The sequence below is a fragment of the Erpetoichthys calabaricus genome, chromosome 14, assembly GCF_900747795.2.
Source record: "Erpetoichthys calabaricus chromosome 14, fErpCal1.3, whole genome shotgun sequence".
Lineage (NCBI taxonomy): Eukaryota > Metazoa > Chordata > Cladistia > Polypteriformes > Polypteridae > Erpetoichthys > Erpetoichthys calabaricus.
The window spans coordinates 31,442,437-31,457,796 of record NC_041407.2 but is presented as its reverse complement, the minus strand read 5'-3'; the positions used below and the strand labels follow the sequence as shown (position 1 = coordinate 31,457,796).

Below are 15,360 nucleotides of genomic sequence, written 5' to 3'. Positions count from 1 at the left end.
ACATTGTGAAGATGAATATCCTCCCTAAGCTTCTGTTCCTATTTCAAAAGATCCCGTTATACATTAACAATTTTTTGTAAGAAATTAAATTCAATCATAACGTAATTTATTTGAAATTCAAAAAATCCATTTATTCAAAAGGTGACCCAATAACCTAAATCAGAAGGTGGCATGGCTCTACTTAATTTTCAATTTTATGACTGGGCTGCAAACATACAAGCTATAAAAACCTGGACATTGACACAAATAGATGAACACACACTCTAGCTTGGTCTGCAATAGAACTGAAATCCTGCAGCACTTCTTTATATTCCTTGCTTTGTACACCAGGAAATACAAGGTATCATCAATATACTAACAACCCATTTGTTCTTCACTCATTTAGTATATGGAACCAATGTAGGAAGCACTTTAAGTTAGAAAATATTTTATCTGTGGCACCTCTACATGATAACCACCTTTTCCCACCCTCCCGAACTTGCACAGTTTTTAATATTTGGAAAACTTATGGGATTAAATCATTTAGAGATTTGTATATAAATAATGTCTTTGCATCCTTTGAATAATTACACTTCAAATTTAATCTCCTATCAACACAATTTTTCCACTATCTCCAAATTAGAAATTTTGCAAAACGAAATCTGCCCAGTCTTCCTCACCTCCCACCTATTTCTATTCCAGAAGAGATATTGATCAGTCTTGGGGACTCGGACAGCATTTATGTAATATATAAAAACATTTTAAAGTCCCTTCCTTTTAAAGATCACAGAGCACAGTGGGAAAAGGATCTCTTACTCAACACTTCAGAAACAGAGTGGAAGGCAGCCACGGACAGAATTCACTCTAGCTCTATATATACAAAACATTCAATTATTCAACTTAAAATCTTTTATCGATCACATCTATCTCATTTGAAATTGCCCAAAATGTTTCCAGGGCAAGACCCAAGCTGCGAACGTTGCAATTGAGCCCCAGCTTCACTGGGCCACAATGTTTGGGCGTGTACCAACTTAACATCATTCTGGACGAAAATTTTTAAATGCCTATCAGACAACCTTGGTGTCATAATCCCTCCTAATCCATTAATAGCTGTGTTTGGTGTACTCCCAAATAGGCATAAAGGACAAATAAACTAATTGCCTTCACTACACTTGCTCGACTGAAAGAATCTTAACCCACCTCTTTTAAGTTAGTGGGTAACTGATGTTATATACTATTTGAAATTGGAAAAAATCAAATTCTCACTTAGAGGATATGTGCAAAACTTTTCTAAAACCTGGCAGGATCTAACCAATAACATTTTAGAATAAGCTTTTATACTGGGGGAAAAGACTCCTTTCTCTCTTTACTACTCTTAACACTAGAATCCCTAAAGCCTATGAAAAAACTTGTAACCCCAGGCCACCATAATTTCCTTCGCACCTTCCCATTAGCATCCTTTGTGTTGCAAATGTTTCGATCAGCACAAGCAACAAGCAGCCTGCTATCCCATCCTCCCAGCGACGCAACTCAATTCGCACAGAAGATTCTCAGAGCTCAAGTGTGTTTATCTGGGTGTGAGTTGCCTGGAATTGTAGAAGGTAAAAAATATATAATTACTTGGAATACATACATTTCATGTGTGTTCTGTGTCCACAATGATCTATGTAAATGTAGGATAACAGGAAAGGCAAGGCAGGAATTGTTGAACACATAGCTAAAACAGAAATGTTTTCCATTTTTTAGTAATAATTGACAAAATGTAGACATGAAGTGTATATTATAATGTGTGAAGACTGAAGTCCAAATATCAAATAAACACTTTCACAAAAACTACAAGTATAACAAAACAAGTATGCTTTTTTCAAGAATATAACCGAAGAAAAAGAAGTTGGCTTAGGGTAAAAGGTATATATGTCTGCTTGGTTGGTGCAGTGGTAAGAACTGCTGTCTCCTAATCAAGGAGTTGTGGGTTTGATCCCCAGGACCTCCTGTTACCATTTTGAGCAGTGAGATGCTATTTTTATTACTATTATATAATAAAAATATACATTTGATTTGAATATGTAACAACCAGTGTAACTTTATGGTGCTTGTAAAAATTAGCTCATTTTTAATGTTTTTTTCTGTTAGTCACACTCATGCTCCCTCACGATCTGATGCTGTTAGTTTTCAAATAAAGACGTGGTATAATAAATTTGCTACAAGTACCTGGGGGGTTCACATAAACAACAAACTGGACTGGTCTAACAACACAGTGGCACTGAAATAGAAGAACCAGAGTAGACAGACCTTGCTAATGAGACTCAGGTCTTTTCATGTGTGCAGCAAGTTGCTGGGAATATTCTACCAGTCCACAGTAACTAGTGTGGTGTTCTACACTGCAGTGTCCTGGAGAAGCAACTTGAGCTCAAAAGAAGCACAATGCCTGAACAAGCCTGACATATCACAGTGCAAACTCTGGACACACTGGAAACTTTTGTGGAAAATAGGATGATGGTAAAATTGGATGCCATTATGAAAAAGACCCTCCATCCCATCCAGGAGGTGCTCTCTAGGAGAACTTATAGCTACAGGCTCATTCCACCACGGTATGCTACGTAGTGCCTCTGGGGGTCTACCCACTGCTATCAGGCAATTCAATGCTTCCACCTGATGTGGTCATTAAGTTTATTTTTAAGTATTTATTGATTGATTGATTGTATTATGTGTCCTATGAGTCTGTATTCTTGTTCTTTATGTTTCAGCTGCTGTATGCATTTGAATTTCCCAATGGGATTAATAAAGTTTACCTATCTAATTTAATTATTAGTAACTGGAGTTTCTTAGTTACAGTGTATGAATCTATAAAAGATGAAGCAAGTTTGAAGGATGGAATCATCATGTTTATATATTTTATTATGAGACACACCTTCTGCCCAATACTGAACTCTAAGGGATGCTGACATTTATTGTCAGAAAATGTTTGAGTAGAGGTTTATACCTTTGACAGGTTCTCTTCGGCAACTTTCCACACATCACAACATAGTGATGAACTCAAAATGAATTAATCAAGAACACAGGGACATGGTTGGAAACTTGATAAGGGTGAATTTCACACAAACAAGTAAACAAGGAAATTTTGTACCACAAAAAGATAACTTATGATTAATAAAATTCATGACTCCAATTTAGCATAAAAGTTGTTATTACTTAATCTTTGCAATACCTCTTGAACATCTTTCACGTGAGAAAGTTATTAGAAAAAATTAAGATTTCATCTATATATAACAATATATAAATGTCCCAAGACATCTACACTATTTACAAAAAACTGAAAAAACGCTGGTGCATTTGCTAATAATCATCATGGCATTACAGTATATTCAGAGTGTCCATTGGTAGTAAGGAATGCTATGCTGTGTTCATACTCTTCCTTGATTCATGTTAAGTTATAGGAACACCTGAAGTCGAGCTTTCTAGATAGATAGATAGATAGATAGATAGATAGATAGATAGATAGATAGATAGATAGATAGATAGATAGATAGATACTTTATTAATCCCAATGGGAAATTCACATACTCCAGCAGCAGCATACTGATAAAATTTTTTTAAAGAGTGATAAGAATGCAGGTATAACAGACAGTAACTTCTAAAAACTGTTGAACCTATGGTTTGATTGAAAAGGGATGAAATGAGGTAATAACTATTCTTAATAGTTATTTTATTCAGTTGTCTATAATCAATACAGAAAACAAAGTACTATTGTTTTTCTTTAAAAAAGGAAACCTACACTAACAGGACTGCTAAATTGTCTAGTGCAGGGGTCAGCAAACTATGGCTGGTACATTGACGCAAATGTGCTCAGCTGGCAGCTGATCAGCTGTGGCAGCATCGGCTGGGGTTTGATCACCTGATGCCAATTCCACACTCTCCTGCTCGATCTCCTGATCGCTCTCAACAAAAGCAGATTACGAAAAATCAGAGTCCGACTCAGCGATAATATGTAAAACATTGACTGCTGAGTATTTTGTTTTCTGCACTCACTTCACTCCCTCGAGAAATGTCGATGCCATGCTGCCTTTGTTTATGTTTCGTAACTCACACACATGCAGGGATTGGATGCCGAGTCAATGAGTCTGACATTCCTCCAAGCAAAGAGGGAAAACCTTTTACATAACAGTGAGTTTTGTTGCCTTTATAGCTGATTATCGCCCTCTACCCCGGACGTTGATTTTTGTTGACGGGCGCCTTCAATCCCTCCAGTTGACAAAAGACAACATCCGCCCTAAAAGAATTAATATCTGGGTAGTTAAAGACCCCAATGACTATAATATCTCCCTGTAAACATGTTTTTTTAATATTATTAAAAAGATGCATATTGAAATTACTATCTGCATTGGGGGTCTATAGAACACTAATGTTTTCCAGATCCACCCAGATGTCTTCACTAAGATGAAACTCATCATCTAAGCGAAGAAGACAACATAAACAGCAACACTCCCTCCTTTTCTGTTCTGTCTGTCCTTCCTAAAATGTGTACCCCTCTATGTCAAACACATCCCCATCTTTGTTATTTAGCCAGGTTTCTGTTATTTCTATAAAATCATAATTATGCCCAGCTACATACAAGTCCAACTCACTTGTTTTATTTCCAGAAACTATCCAAGACTTAGAGCCGGATATTTTTAATGTGTTATTTATTTTACTGTGCACTTAAACATTAGGTTACAATTTACGTTAGTCTAAAAGTAAATATACATACTATTATTTATTCCATTATGTACAGTTTTAAACCTGGACTGTCCAAAACACCCTGCTCTACCCCCCCTCCATTCACTAGTTTAAACAATACTTAACTAACCTACTCATTGGTTACATTTGAACTGAAGGGGCACCAATTACGGAAAAAGAACATGTCCCATCTACCACAAAATGAGTCCCATTGTCACATAAACCTACATTCTTCTATCCTGCACCAAGATTTCAGCCATGCATTAACCCTTCAAATCTCTTCAATCTTATCTGGACTGGTGTGTGGCACATGTAGAACTTCCGAAAAGACTAACTTTTTAGTTCTGCTCCTCATTCTGGCTCCAAACTCTTTAAATATGGATTGCAGAACTGATAGCCTCCACTTATGTATGACATGTGTTCCTACACGGACAATGATAACTGGATCCATCTTCGCTGTGACGAAGAGCTTATCAACCCTTCCAGGGAGGTCTCTCATCTGTGCACCTGGAAGGCAACATACTGTGCTCTCTGTCTCTGGATAAAACCTGTGCTTCAATTCCACTAATGATACAGTCCCCTACTAATACAAAGTCTCTCTTTCTGGGGACTGGTTTTGAGGTGACTCGTTACCTCAACCACTTTACCACTTCAGAGACCCTGTCCAGCTCTGCAAGGACCTGGAAACTTCCAATTCTGGGGTAGATGCCCCTGGACAGTATGCACCCTTATTCAAGTGCCTTGTGAACATCACCCACAGGTGTGCACTCTCTCTCTGTAAAGGACATCTATCTGGGCCAGGTCTGTCAATTCTCTAGTACAATGCAGGCCAGTTAACTCCTCTTCTAGCTCAGTGATACAGAGCTCGAGGTGCTGGATCAGCTGGCATCTTCTGCAGATGTAGTCTTCAAGGAAGACTGGCTCCTCCAAAAAGTCCAACATCCAACAGGACTTGTATTACACATTAAAATTTGGCTTTGGATTATGAAAACTGCTCAACCTTTTTTAAATTAAATTTAAATGATTAAAATAAAAATTAAAACTAAAAAATTAAAGAGCTACTACAGTTATTGTATTAATTTTGGCCCCTTAAATTCCTGTAATATTCTTCCCCTTGAATACCTAGTCTTAGTCTTTCTTTGAGGTTTACTTTCTCTGTCTGCGTTCCTAACTTTTTGTCCCTTTTATAACTTTCTTACTCTGAAGGTCTCCACTCACACTGTTTGTATTCCTTCCCATTAATGAACCCTTACGCTGTTGCCCTCTTAATTACTTTATTTTCTTGTTCACTAAGAACTGTTCAATCCAGGAAACATCTTCATTTTTACTAAGATAATTAGCTTACTGAATATCCAGTAACTTTTTTCCTTATTCTCTTGTCTGTTTCTACTGCAGCTCATGCTTGATTGCTGCTTTCTTGCTAGATGCCTGTCTACATACCACGGAGCCTTCTCATAACCTATCAAACAATTTGACGCTACAATAGTGGTTATTTTCATATAGGCTTGTTGGTTTCAGCTGCCTTTCACTGCCTTGCATGGTGTGGTCAACGCTAGTTTTGAATACAAATAACAGGAATAAATCAAGTAACTTTTCAAACACTTCCAAAAATTCTCACCTACTTCTGCTCCTGTGTGGGAGACACAAAAGCCCTCCTACAGGGAAAAAAATCCATAAAAATTTCCACATGTCTCTTTAGCAGCAATCAACAAAGTTATTAGGAGCAAAATTTGTCTTTAATTAACTCTCACATGTCAGAGCACAAAATTCTCAGCACCACTTCCACTCACAAGGAAGACATCAGCACACCAGTACGTCTCAGTCCCATCACAGTGCAGGATTACCAGAATCCTGTAGTTTGATTCACCTTTATCTATTTATTGTATATATTTTGTCCATTACAATTTCTGTAGGAGTTGGAATCTATCCTTCAATTATTTTTAAAACTTACATATATGTGAAAGAAAAAAAGCAGAAAATTTAAAGCTTACCAGCTTAGCTGGTAGCTATTTATTTAAAAAATAGTATAGTGTTTGTGGCAGGTGGGGTGGAATGTGTTCTGTCATTAGCTGATGCCCTGTTGGTTTTTACTTTGAATTCATTACCAAAATTGACTCTAACCTCTGGTAATCCTGAAGTGGAATATACAGCTGTTATACTGAATGGATGATGGCTTATTTTCAAGATGTATGCTGGTACAGGAGATACCACGTAATCCTGGATTTAAGTCTCTACCTGGGCACAGCCATTTTTTGTGCATTCTACTTGTGAGCAACTTACAGAGAAATTTACATATGTACAGTATATCTGGTGGCTTATAATGCACAGTTGTCTAATTTAGAAATAAGGGTTAATGGCTTTATTTGAATTTGATATTTGCAATGTTGAATGTTATGTTTTATTTATTTTTTTATATTTCATCTCAAAATCAAAATCTGTAAATATGCTCAGATAAGACATTCTTTACAACAAATACCACTGGGCAAAAGTGAGCTTTTCTAAGTTTATAACTGCAACTAGACCATATTTTTCTCTCGGATTACATCCACTTATATTAATAATTCCCTTAATGCTTCATTCATTTTCACAAGCAGAAAATTACCTCCAATAGTTTTACTGGAAATTACTCCTGCTGAAAGGAGTACAATTTATTAAAATAAATGTACACAATGTTTTAATAACAAGATGCTGACTAATCATATTATTTATTGCATGGAAATTAGGCTGCTAATCTTGGCCATACCTACCAAGTTTGACAATTCCTATTTCTTGTAAGTCTTCCCATGTTACGTCACGGATGATGTTAATGGAATCATACCCATTTTCACAAAATGTTTTGTGATACTGTGACAAACCAATTGCACTTAACCATTCTACCAGGTCAGCCTGCAAGAAAAGAAAAAAGATGCCAAAATGAATCTTTAATGAAATTTGTGTAAGTGGTTTATCAGCCTTAATGGTCCAAATTACAGTTAATTTTAATCTCATGAATAAAATTATAATGTTACACAATGCTTTCAAAATGGGTACAGTCAAAATAGAACTTCATGTTTTACCTAATTCATAGCTCTACCAAACAAATATATACATATTTTGAGATGTATTATTAAAAAATATTGTGCTATGAATATTCAGGTGTAGAACCTAGGATAGCTCAAGAACACGTCTGGATTTTTTCAAAGCTCAGCACAGTAGAATGTATTAAAAGTGTTTTCCCTGAGCAAGTCTCTGTGCTTATTTGATTAATATATAGAAGGCAACACTATGTAAATAAGACTAGGTCCATTCAAGAATACAATATTTAAACAGAAAAAAAAAAACAGAAATAAGGAGAAAGCCATGTATAACAACAATAAGTACTTACAATCAGAATCCCAAAGTTTGATTTACCTTTATTCATCTATTTACTGTATATATTTGATCCATTACAAGTTTTCTAGGAGTTGGAATCTATCCTTCTCTTTTTATGTTCAAAACTAACATATATGACAAAAAGTTGAAAATTTTAAGAAACCTTAGCTGGTGGCTATTAAAAAAATAGTTTGTGTGTGGTAGGTATGGTGGAGTATGTTCTATCATTAGCTAATGCCCTGTTGTAATTTACTTTGCATCCATTGTTACAAGGATTAACTATTACTTCTGACAATCCTGAAGTTGAATAAACAGGTGCTGTATTGGATGCTTGATGGTTTATTTGCAGGTAGTATACTGGTGCAGTGGATACCATGTAATGCTGGATTCAAATCTCTACCTGGGCACTGCTGGTTTTTGCACATTCAACTTATGGCTATTTTTTTCTCCAGGTATTCTGGTTTCTCACCCGCAATCTAAACGTGTGTGTGTTTTAGGTAACCCAGAGACTTTAAATTGGCAACGTATGAGTGAATATGTGTCTGTGGCAGGCTGGTGCAATGACAAACATTGGTTCCTGGCTTGAACTGGAAAAATGAGTTAAAAAGTAGATGGAAAATTTATTTACATACCTAAACATTTTAACTCCAACATTCTGTAGCATGCAAATAATAAAACTAGAAAAAAGTTGTAAACTAATGGAACAGAACAAATATAGTGGTGCTTTTGAAAGAGGTTCAGAACAAATATAGTGGTGCTTTTGAAAGAGGTTCTGTTTATTACTTTATATAATGATGTTATACTATGAAAATGGTAAAAGCCCATTAACATGACAAAAAATACTTTCATGCATTTTTCATACCTACCTTTTCCAAGCTTTTAAAAATCTTAGCAGTACTGGACAAAAGGCTGTGAATAACCTTAACATTCATTCACACTAAGTCAAATCAACATGCACCAATGGAACTAACACACACTTAGAGGTATTAAAGATCCAGGAACAAACTCATGTTAATACAAGAATGGGTAAAGTCCATAAGGGAATAGTGATCGAATCATGATTACAACTGAGAAATTTGTGAGGCAGTAGCAGTAACCACTGCTCCACAGTAATGTCTATATTACTAAAATGTACCATTCCTGATTTATTAACACAAAAAAAGATTAATTTTGTATAATGAGACATTACTTATTTTTAAAACTGTAGAACAATGATGTAAATGTCTCTCTGTGGACCATGGTCATTAGGAAAAGACAAAAACTCTACCCACTTAACTACTTTGCCTCTGTTTTTTTGAAGCATTTAATTATGTACAATAGAGCAGGCTTGTGTCCATGATTTAGAAACAGTGGCAAAGCAAGTGTTACTGGCCACCCCCAATATCAAAAATACCCACCCCAATGCACATCCATTGGACAATGCAGAAAAATTCCAAGTTTTAGCAGGTAATAAGTAAGAGCTCTTATGACACTGGGGCAAGTGTCTGATTTTGGAACAAGTGCAGATTGGTAAATGGTAAATTATGATGGGCCATAAACACTTCTTTTCATCATTTGCTGCAAAATTCTTGTTATTATAGTTTGTGTTTTCATCTGTCACACTGTTTTCAGGGTCATTTATTTAGTTTTCACCTTCATTGATTGGGCCGTCATTCTGTTATTTGCACAATTGCTTTCTTCAACAGATGATAACTCTGTCAATCCAGATTTCACTAGGTATAGTTGTTGGTTGGCTGGGAGCAAAACTGTGTGTGAAGAGGATCAAAGCAGTTTTTATGCCCCAAACTAATTAACATGTGCTTGCCCATTTTCTACCAAGATGTCATGTGTGGGCATAAGAGGAAACGTGTTGTGGTTACGCAATCAGTTTTTTTTTTTTATACTTTTTTTAAACTTCAAAACTGTATTCTGTAATATATATTATTTATATGCATCTTTAAATTAAGATGTACTAGCAGTAATTAAATATATTTGAATTTTTTTATGTCATGTTTGTGGGACCTCAAGTGAATATCTCTTTGGTGATTCTGCCACTGTTCTGAAGGAATACGATAAAGAAATGACTTTGGGCCTGTCTGTTGATGATGCTAATATTTCCTATGCATAGCGAAGATTTATTTCTAAGCCAAGAATAATAACTTTGTATTCGGATGGTAACTGACACCTAGAAACACTAATCTGGTCACATATATAATACTGATACAATTCTTAACTGTCTGTTAGCCTAGCATAGCATGAATTATCTGCATATAATAAATCAAATGTTTTTCATTGTCAAGTTCTCAACATGCAAATAGTGTGGGTCAATGGGCAAGGCTGTGTACCTGGATTTCCCACAATTCTTTTTCCTTTGTAGCTGTAGAGCCACTTTGATCGATAGAATGCTTCTCACTTCAACTGTGTTTAATTCATGTGATTCTGATCTTTTCACCCCCATACTGCAAGCTTCATAGTGAAATCGTCTCACAGAATCCGAAGACCATGCATAATTGTAGTACTGAAGTAACTAATGTGTAATTTATTTACAATATTTAACAATACAGAAATCAGCCTTTATTACATCATAGCTTGTATTTATTTGCACTGAACTGGAAACAGGATACTTTGTATTTTTGTAGTATTATATTGAACTGTCGGCGCCAAGCACCGTAACTGTTGTGATGTGAGATTTTACATACAACTTGATGAATATTTTGTACTGTATATCTTTATTTGTAATTTAGACAAAGCAATGTAATTTAGTGTTTACCCCCCCCCTTAGGAATGGGTCTGTTTGAATTTTACGACAGGATTTGGGGGATGTGTGTTTTAAACCAGTTTGGCAAGTGTTTCTTTGCTAAAGTCATTTCTACCCCCGCAAATAGGCTAAGGTGTACTTTAACATATGGTTTGGGGGCAGGTGTTAAGATGTTCTATTTCCTCCATTGGTCTGAGGTATGGCTGTTTGGAATTGGCTTGTCTCAGAGGCCTTTAAGTACCATGATGTCCTATTGGCTCTCGGGATTGGACAGAACATCTATAAATATATGTGTTTAACCTCAGTATCTCTCTCTTACTAGCCAATATCTGAAAGAAGCATCTCTCTTGCTAACCTGTGATGATGAAGAGAACACAATGAACAGCACAGCTCAGCAGCCATTTTGAACAGACATGTGGCTGAAAGCTGAGTATCAATGATGCCTTAACTAGAGACATTTAAGTAACCAGAAGACTGTGTGCCACCTGAACTACATATCACCATTTAATCAGGTTGTATGGTTGCCAATATTCAAATGTACTTTGCATTTTGTTATTATTTATGAATATTATCAATAATACTAATACATTCTTTAAACTGTAACTTAACTTCTGCTTGTCTTTTACTACATCTAATTGCCTAAGGTTATAGATATAGAAGGGAAGGTGGAGATAAGTTATATACAATAATACCTTATAAACAGTGGTAAGTCTGTGAGATTAGGCATTCTAAGACTACATATTAATAATACAATAGGGGAAAGTAGAGCAATATATATTACTCTACCAAGACAAAACAGTAACAGTGTGTACATACAAAATGTTGTATATGCCCGTTTCCACACTTACATCGAAATGTATAAAAACTAAATTTGGCGTAATGCCACGCACATTTTCACGGCAGCTGTAGACCATGCATACAAACTTGTCTGCTCAGTTTTGTAAATGGGTGGCACCCAGCGTAAAAGCAGTGCTACTGTTTCTGTATGGTTTCCCTTTCTTTTTTATATTTGCATCCATGACATGGGCTTTATCAAATGCACCAAAATTAATTGCATATTGTTTACAGATTTAAAACACTTGACTGTAATCAATCTGTAACAATAGAAGATATTGCAAATAGAAGAATTAAAAGTAAGCATGTATTTAGAGATCATACTGATTTCTTGCCCAATGATGATGACTGGCTTCTAAGTCGATTTAGATTTTCAAGAGCTATCCTTTTGGAGCTGTGTGCTGAACTGGGGCTGGCTTTACACAGTCTTTGTTCTTTACCTGCTCCTTTTCAAATTCTGTCCACCCTCGGATTTTTATCCACAGGAGCTTTTCAACGTGAACTGGCAACTGGCTGACCAAATATATTTCTCACTCATCACTGAGACACACCATGCCAGCTGTATGGGATGGTATTATTCGCGTGTCATCCAGATATATAATATTTGCTTATGCTGTGGTTGAACAGACAAACGTCAAAGAGCAATTTGCAGTAAAGTCCAGTTTTCTAAATGCAACTGGAGAGATCAACTGCACACACATTGCTATAAGGGCACCTTCAAAGAATGAATTTGCTTGTGTAAAATAAATCATTTCCTCTCTATTAATGTGAAAATGCATCTCATTAATCTTGTGGCGAGATATATAAATGTTTCGTGAATAACTGCAGCGGCTCGTTGCCCAAATGATGTGAGCCCTGGAATTCCGCTTCCTACTCCAGTGTTTTGGACACTCAGATTCTGGGTTGCAACTTGCCTTTTCACATTGAATGTGATATCTAACCAGTTCTTTTTTATTTTGGGTACTGTGCAATGTTCTAAACTTGAACTTTTGAGTGCCTCTGGCATGCTGTGCCACTCCGTCAGCTTCCTTGTGTTGCTTATACCACTGCTTAAGCCACCAAATAGTACATTTTTCCTTGCCTCCACTATACTGAGTGGGACCTCCATTTCTGATTCACTGAAATTCTTCTTTTTCACACATGCTTTTACCATTGTATTTTAACAAAACAACAGAAGCCTGTTTATATTAATTTTCATATTCAAATAGGTGAAATTCTGGGAGGAGTTGGGGTGGGGTTATAGGCTAGTTCAGGTGCGCTAAAAGTCACACTGATTGGGATTTATATAGGTAAAGTGTGTAGAACTTTGCTTACGCAATCTGAATTTTTCCGTGGGTATGTACTGTGGACCACCAGGCAGACACACCGCCGCTCAAACCCAACACAAACGTACGCTTTTATTTTTTCTTCCTTTTCCCTCGTTTCCCACAAGCACAGCAGAGTTCACAACCACAGCACAACACAATACTCTCATCTTCTCTCTCTTTTCTTTCCTCCACTCCGATGGGCAAGCTTTGTCCACCTCCTCCCGACTCTGGCTCCCCAAGTAGTGTCTGTTGGCTCCTTTTATAAGGCAAGTGGAAGTGCTCCAGGTGCTCGTTGACGCATTTCTAGCAGCACATCCTGGTGTGGCAGAAGAACTGCACTCCGGGGCTCAGCACTAGCTGCAGCATCCCCTGGCAGCACCCATGGAACCCAACAGAGCTGATCCAAACTCCAGGTCGCATGGAGCCCCGTGGGAGTCCAAGGCACTGCTGCAGCACAGGGGGGCTGCCATCTAGCGCACTGGGGGAGGTAAAGCTCTGGATAAGCTGCCTCCCCCAGTCCTTCCAGCGTGGAGGCATCCTGGCCGGCAAGAGCTGACTGCCGGGCTGCAACAGAACTGCTGGCAACAGAGACTTACTCAGTGAAGGGTTACAGCAAAATGGCTGCCCCCTTCACTGAGGACACTTTTCAGAACACTAGGCTTTGGGACACACTTCAGCGTGATGTTCCCACCCACCCAAAAGAGTTCAGAAACCTCACAATATGAACAGGCATACAGGCACTATTGGGCACCCCACCTTTACCTACTCTGCAGACTCAGTAACCAGCCAGGCTGGAGGAGCCTGAGGAGGAAAATCTGAGGCAGCAGTGGAGAAACAGCATGTGGGGCAGAGGCAGAAGATACCCGTTGTTCAAGTTGGCAGATAAAGTGGCTGCATTTAAAGCCAAACTTGATTTATGGGGCCGACGAGTGAACATTGGGATTTTTGATATGTTTCAAACATTAGCAGAGGTTGTTAAAGATACCAAGCCAGGGCCTTCTTTCTCCCAGCTGGTGTATGATCACCTATCTCAGCTTTCAAAAGAGTTTGAGCATTATTCCCAGACCCCCGAAATGGGAAGGAATGGAGCCGTGACCCATTTGTGAATAAGCCAGGTGAATCAATTTTGTTTGTGCTTGAACAGGATCAACTGCTTGATGTTGCAAATGATGGTGGCCTTAAAAGTATGTTTGAGACAAATTCAAATCTCCATACGTTTTGGATTAAAGTCAAGGTGGAATATCTTGAGGTTTCCACAAAAGCACTGAAAAGTCTGCTTCCATTTCCTATCTTTGTGAGGCAGCGTTTTCTGCAGTGACAGCAACCAAAATGAGATTACGGAGTAGACTGAACATGAGAAACACACTTCGAGTGTCACTGTCTTTCATCATCCCCAGATGGGATCGTCTGGTTGCAGGAAAACAAGCTCAGGGCTCCCACTGATTCTGCATTATGGTAAGTTGTATAATTTCTATTACGATATTATAATTGAATAATAAAGGAAATGTAATGTAAATTGTGTATAAAACTGCCCTACGAACCCACCCTGAAGTTCTCCTAGCTCAAGTTTGTTGATTTGAGTGTGAGGTGCCTGGAATTGTACAGGGTAAATAATATATCGTAATTAGGAATACATACATTTCATGTGTGTTCTGTGTCTACAACGATTCGTGTAAATGTAGGATGACAGGCAATGTGAAGCAAGCAATGTTGAACACATAACTAAAACAGAAACTTTTTTCATATGTTATAGTAATAATTGACAAAATTCTGAAGTGTATAGTGTGTGAATCACTGAAGTCCAAATATCAAATAAATACTTTCATAAAAGGTATAACAAAGCATGTGAGCTTTTATTCAAGAATATATATGTTAAAAACTAAGACCCAACTATCAATAGACAAGAGAGCCAAGACATCTGCTGGGGTGGTACAGAGGTAAGAACTGTGGCCTGCCTCATAATCAAGAGGTTAGCAGTTCAAACCCGGATTCATCCAGTTTTGAGTAGAAAGCTGCTATTATTATTAGTATTACATAATAAAAACATATATTTGATTTGAGTCTAACACCCAGTGTACATTTTTGCTAAATGTAAAAGACATTCCTGAACGGATATAAGCAGACACACAAATGCTGGTGAATCATGTCGTCTTGGTATCTTCTTGTCACTCGAATTTTTTGAAATTCAGTTTTATTCTTGAATAAAAGCACACTTGTTTCATTATACCTTTGCAAAAGTGTTCAATTTATATTCCAGTAACTACTTGAATGACATCAAATCAGTCTCTGCCTCTCTCACGCATGCACACACACATCCATGCATGAAAATGCCATTATTTGAAAACACTTTGTCATTTGAACATTGTTTTTTCCGATCTTGCCCAGTCTCAACGTTATGGTGCATGGTATTGAGACTGCAGACAGACGACTTCTTTC

The 15,360-nt window shown here is 37.2% G+C and overlaps 1 protein-coding gene across 3 annotated transcripts in view; it reads right to left on the bottom strand.

The window, feature by feature from the left end:
* Nucleotides 1–15,360, bottom strand: part of LOC114664886 (caskin-2-like) — a 309,053-nt gene that overhangs the window by 11,487 nt on the left and 282,206 nt on the right. For all 3 annotated transcript variants that reach the window (XM_028819182.2, XM_051936226.1, XM_051936225.1), the window contains exon 18: nucleotides 7,443–7,581. In XM_028819182.2, the coding sequence (XP_028675015.2) occupies nucleotides 7,443–7,581 (139 nt within the window). The remainder of the gene's footprint in view (nucleotides 1–7,442; nucleotides 7,582–15,360) is intronic.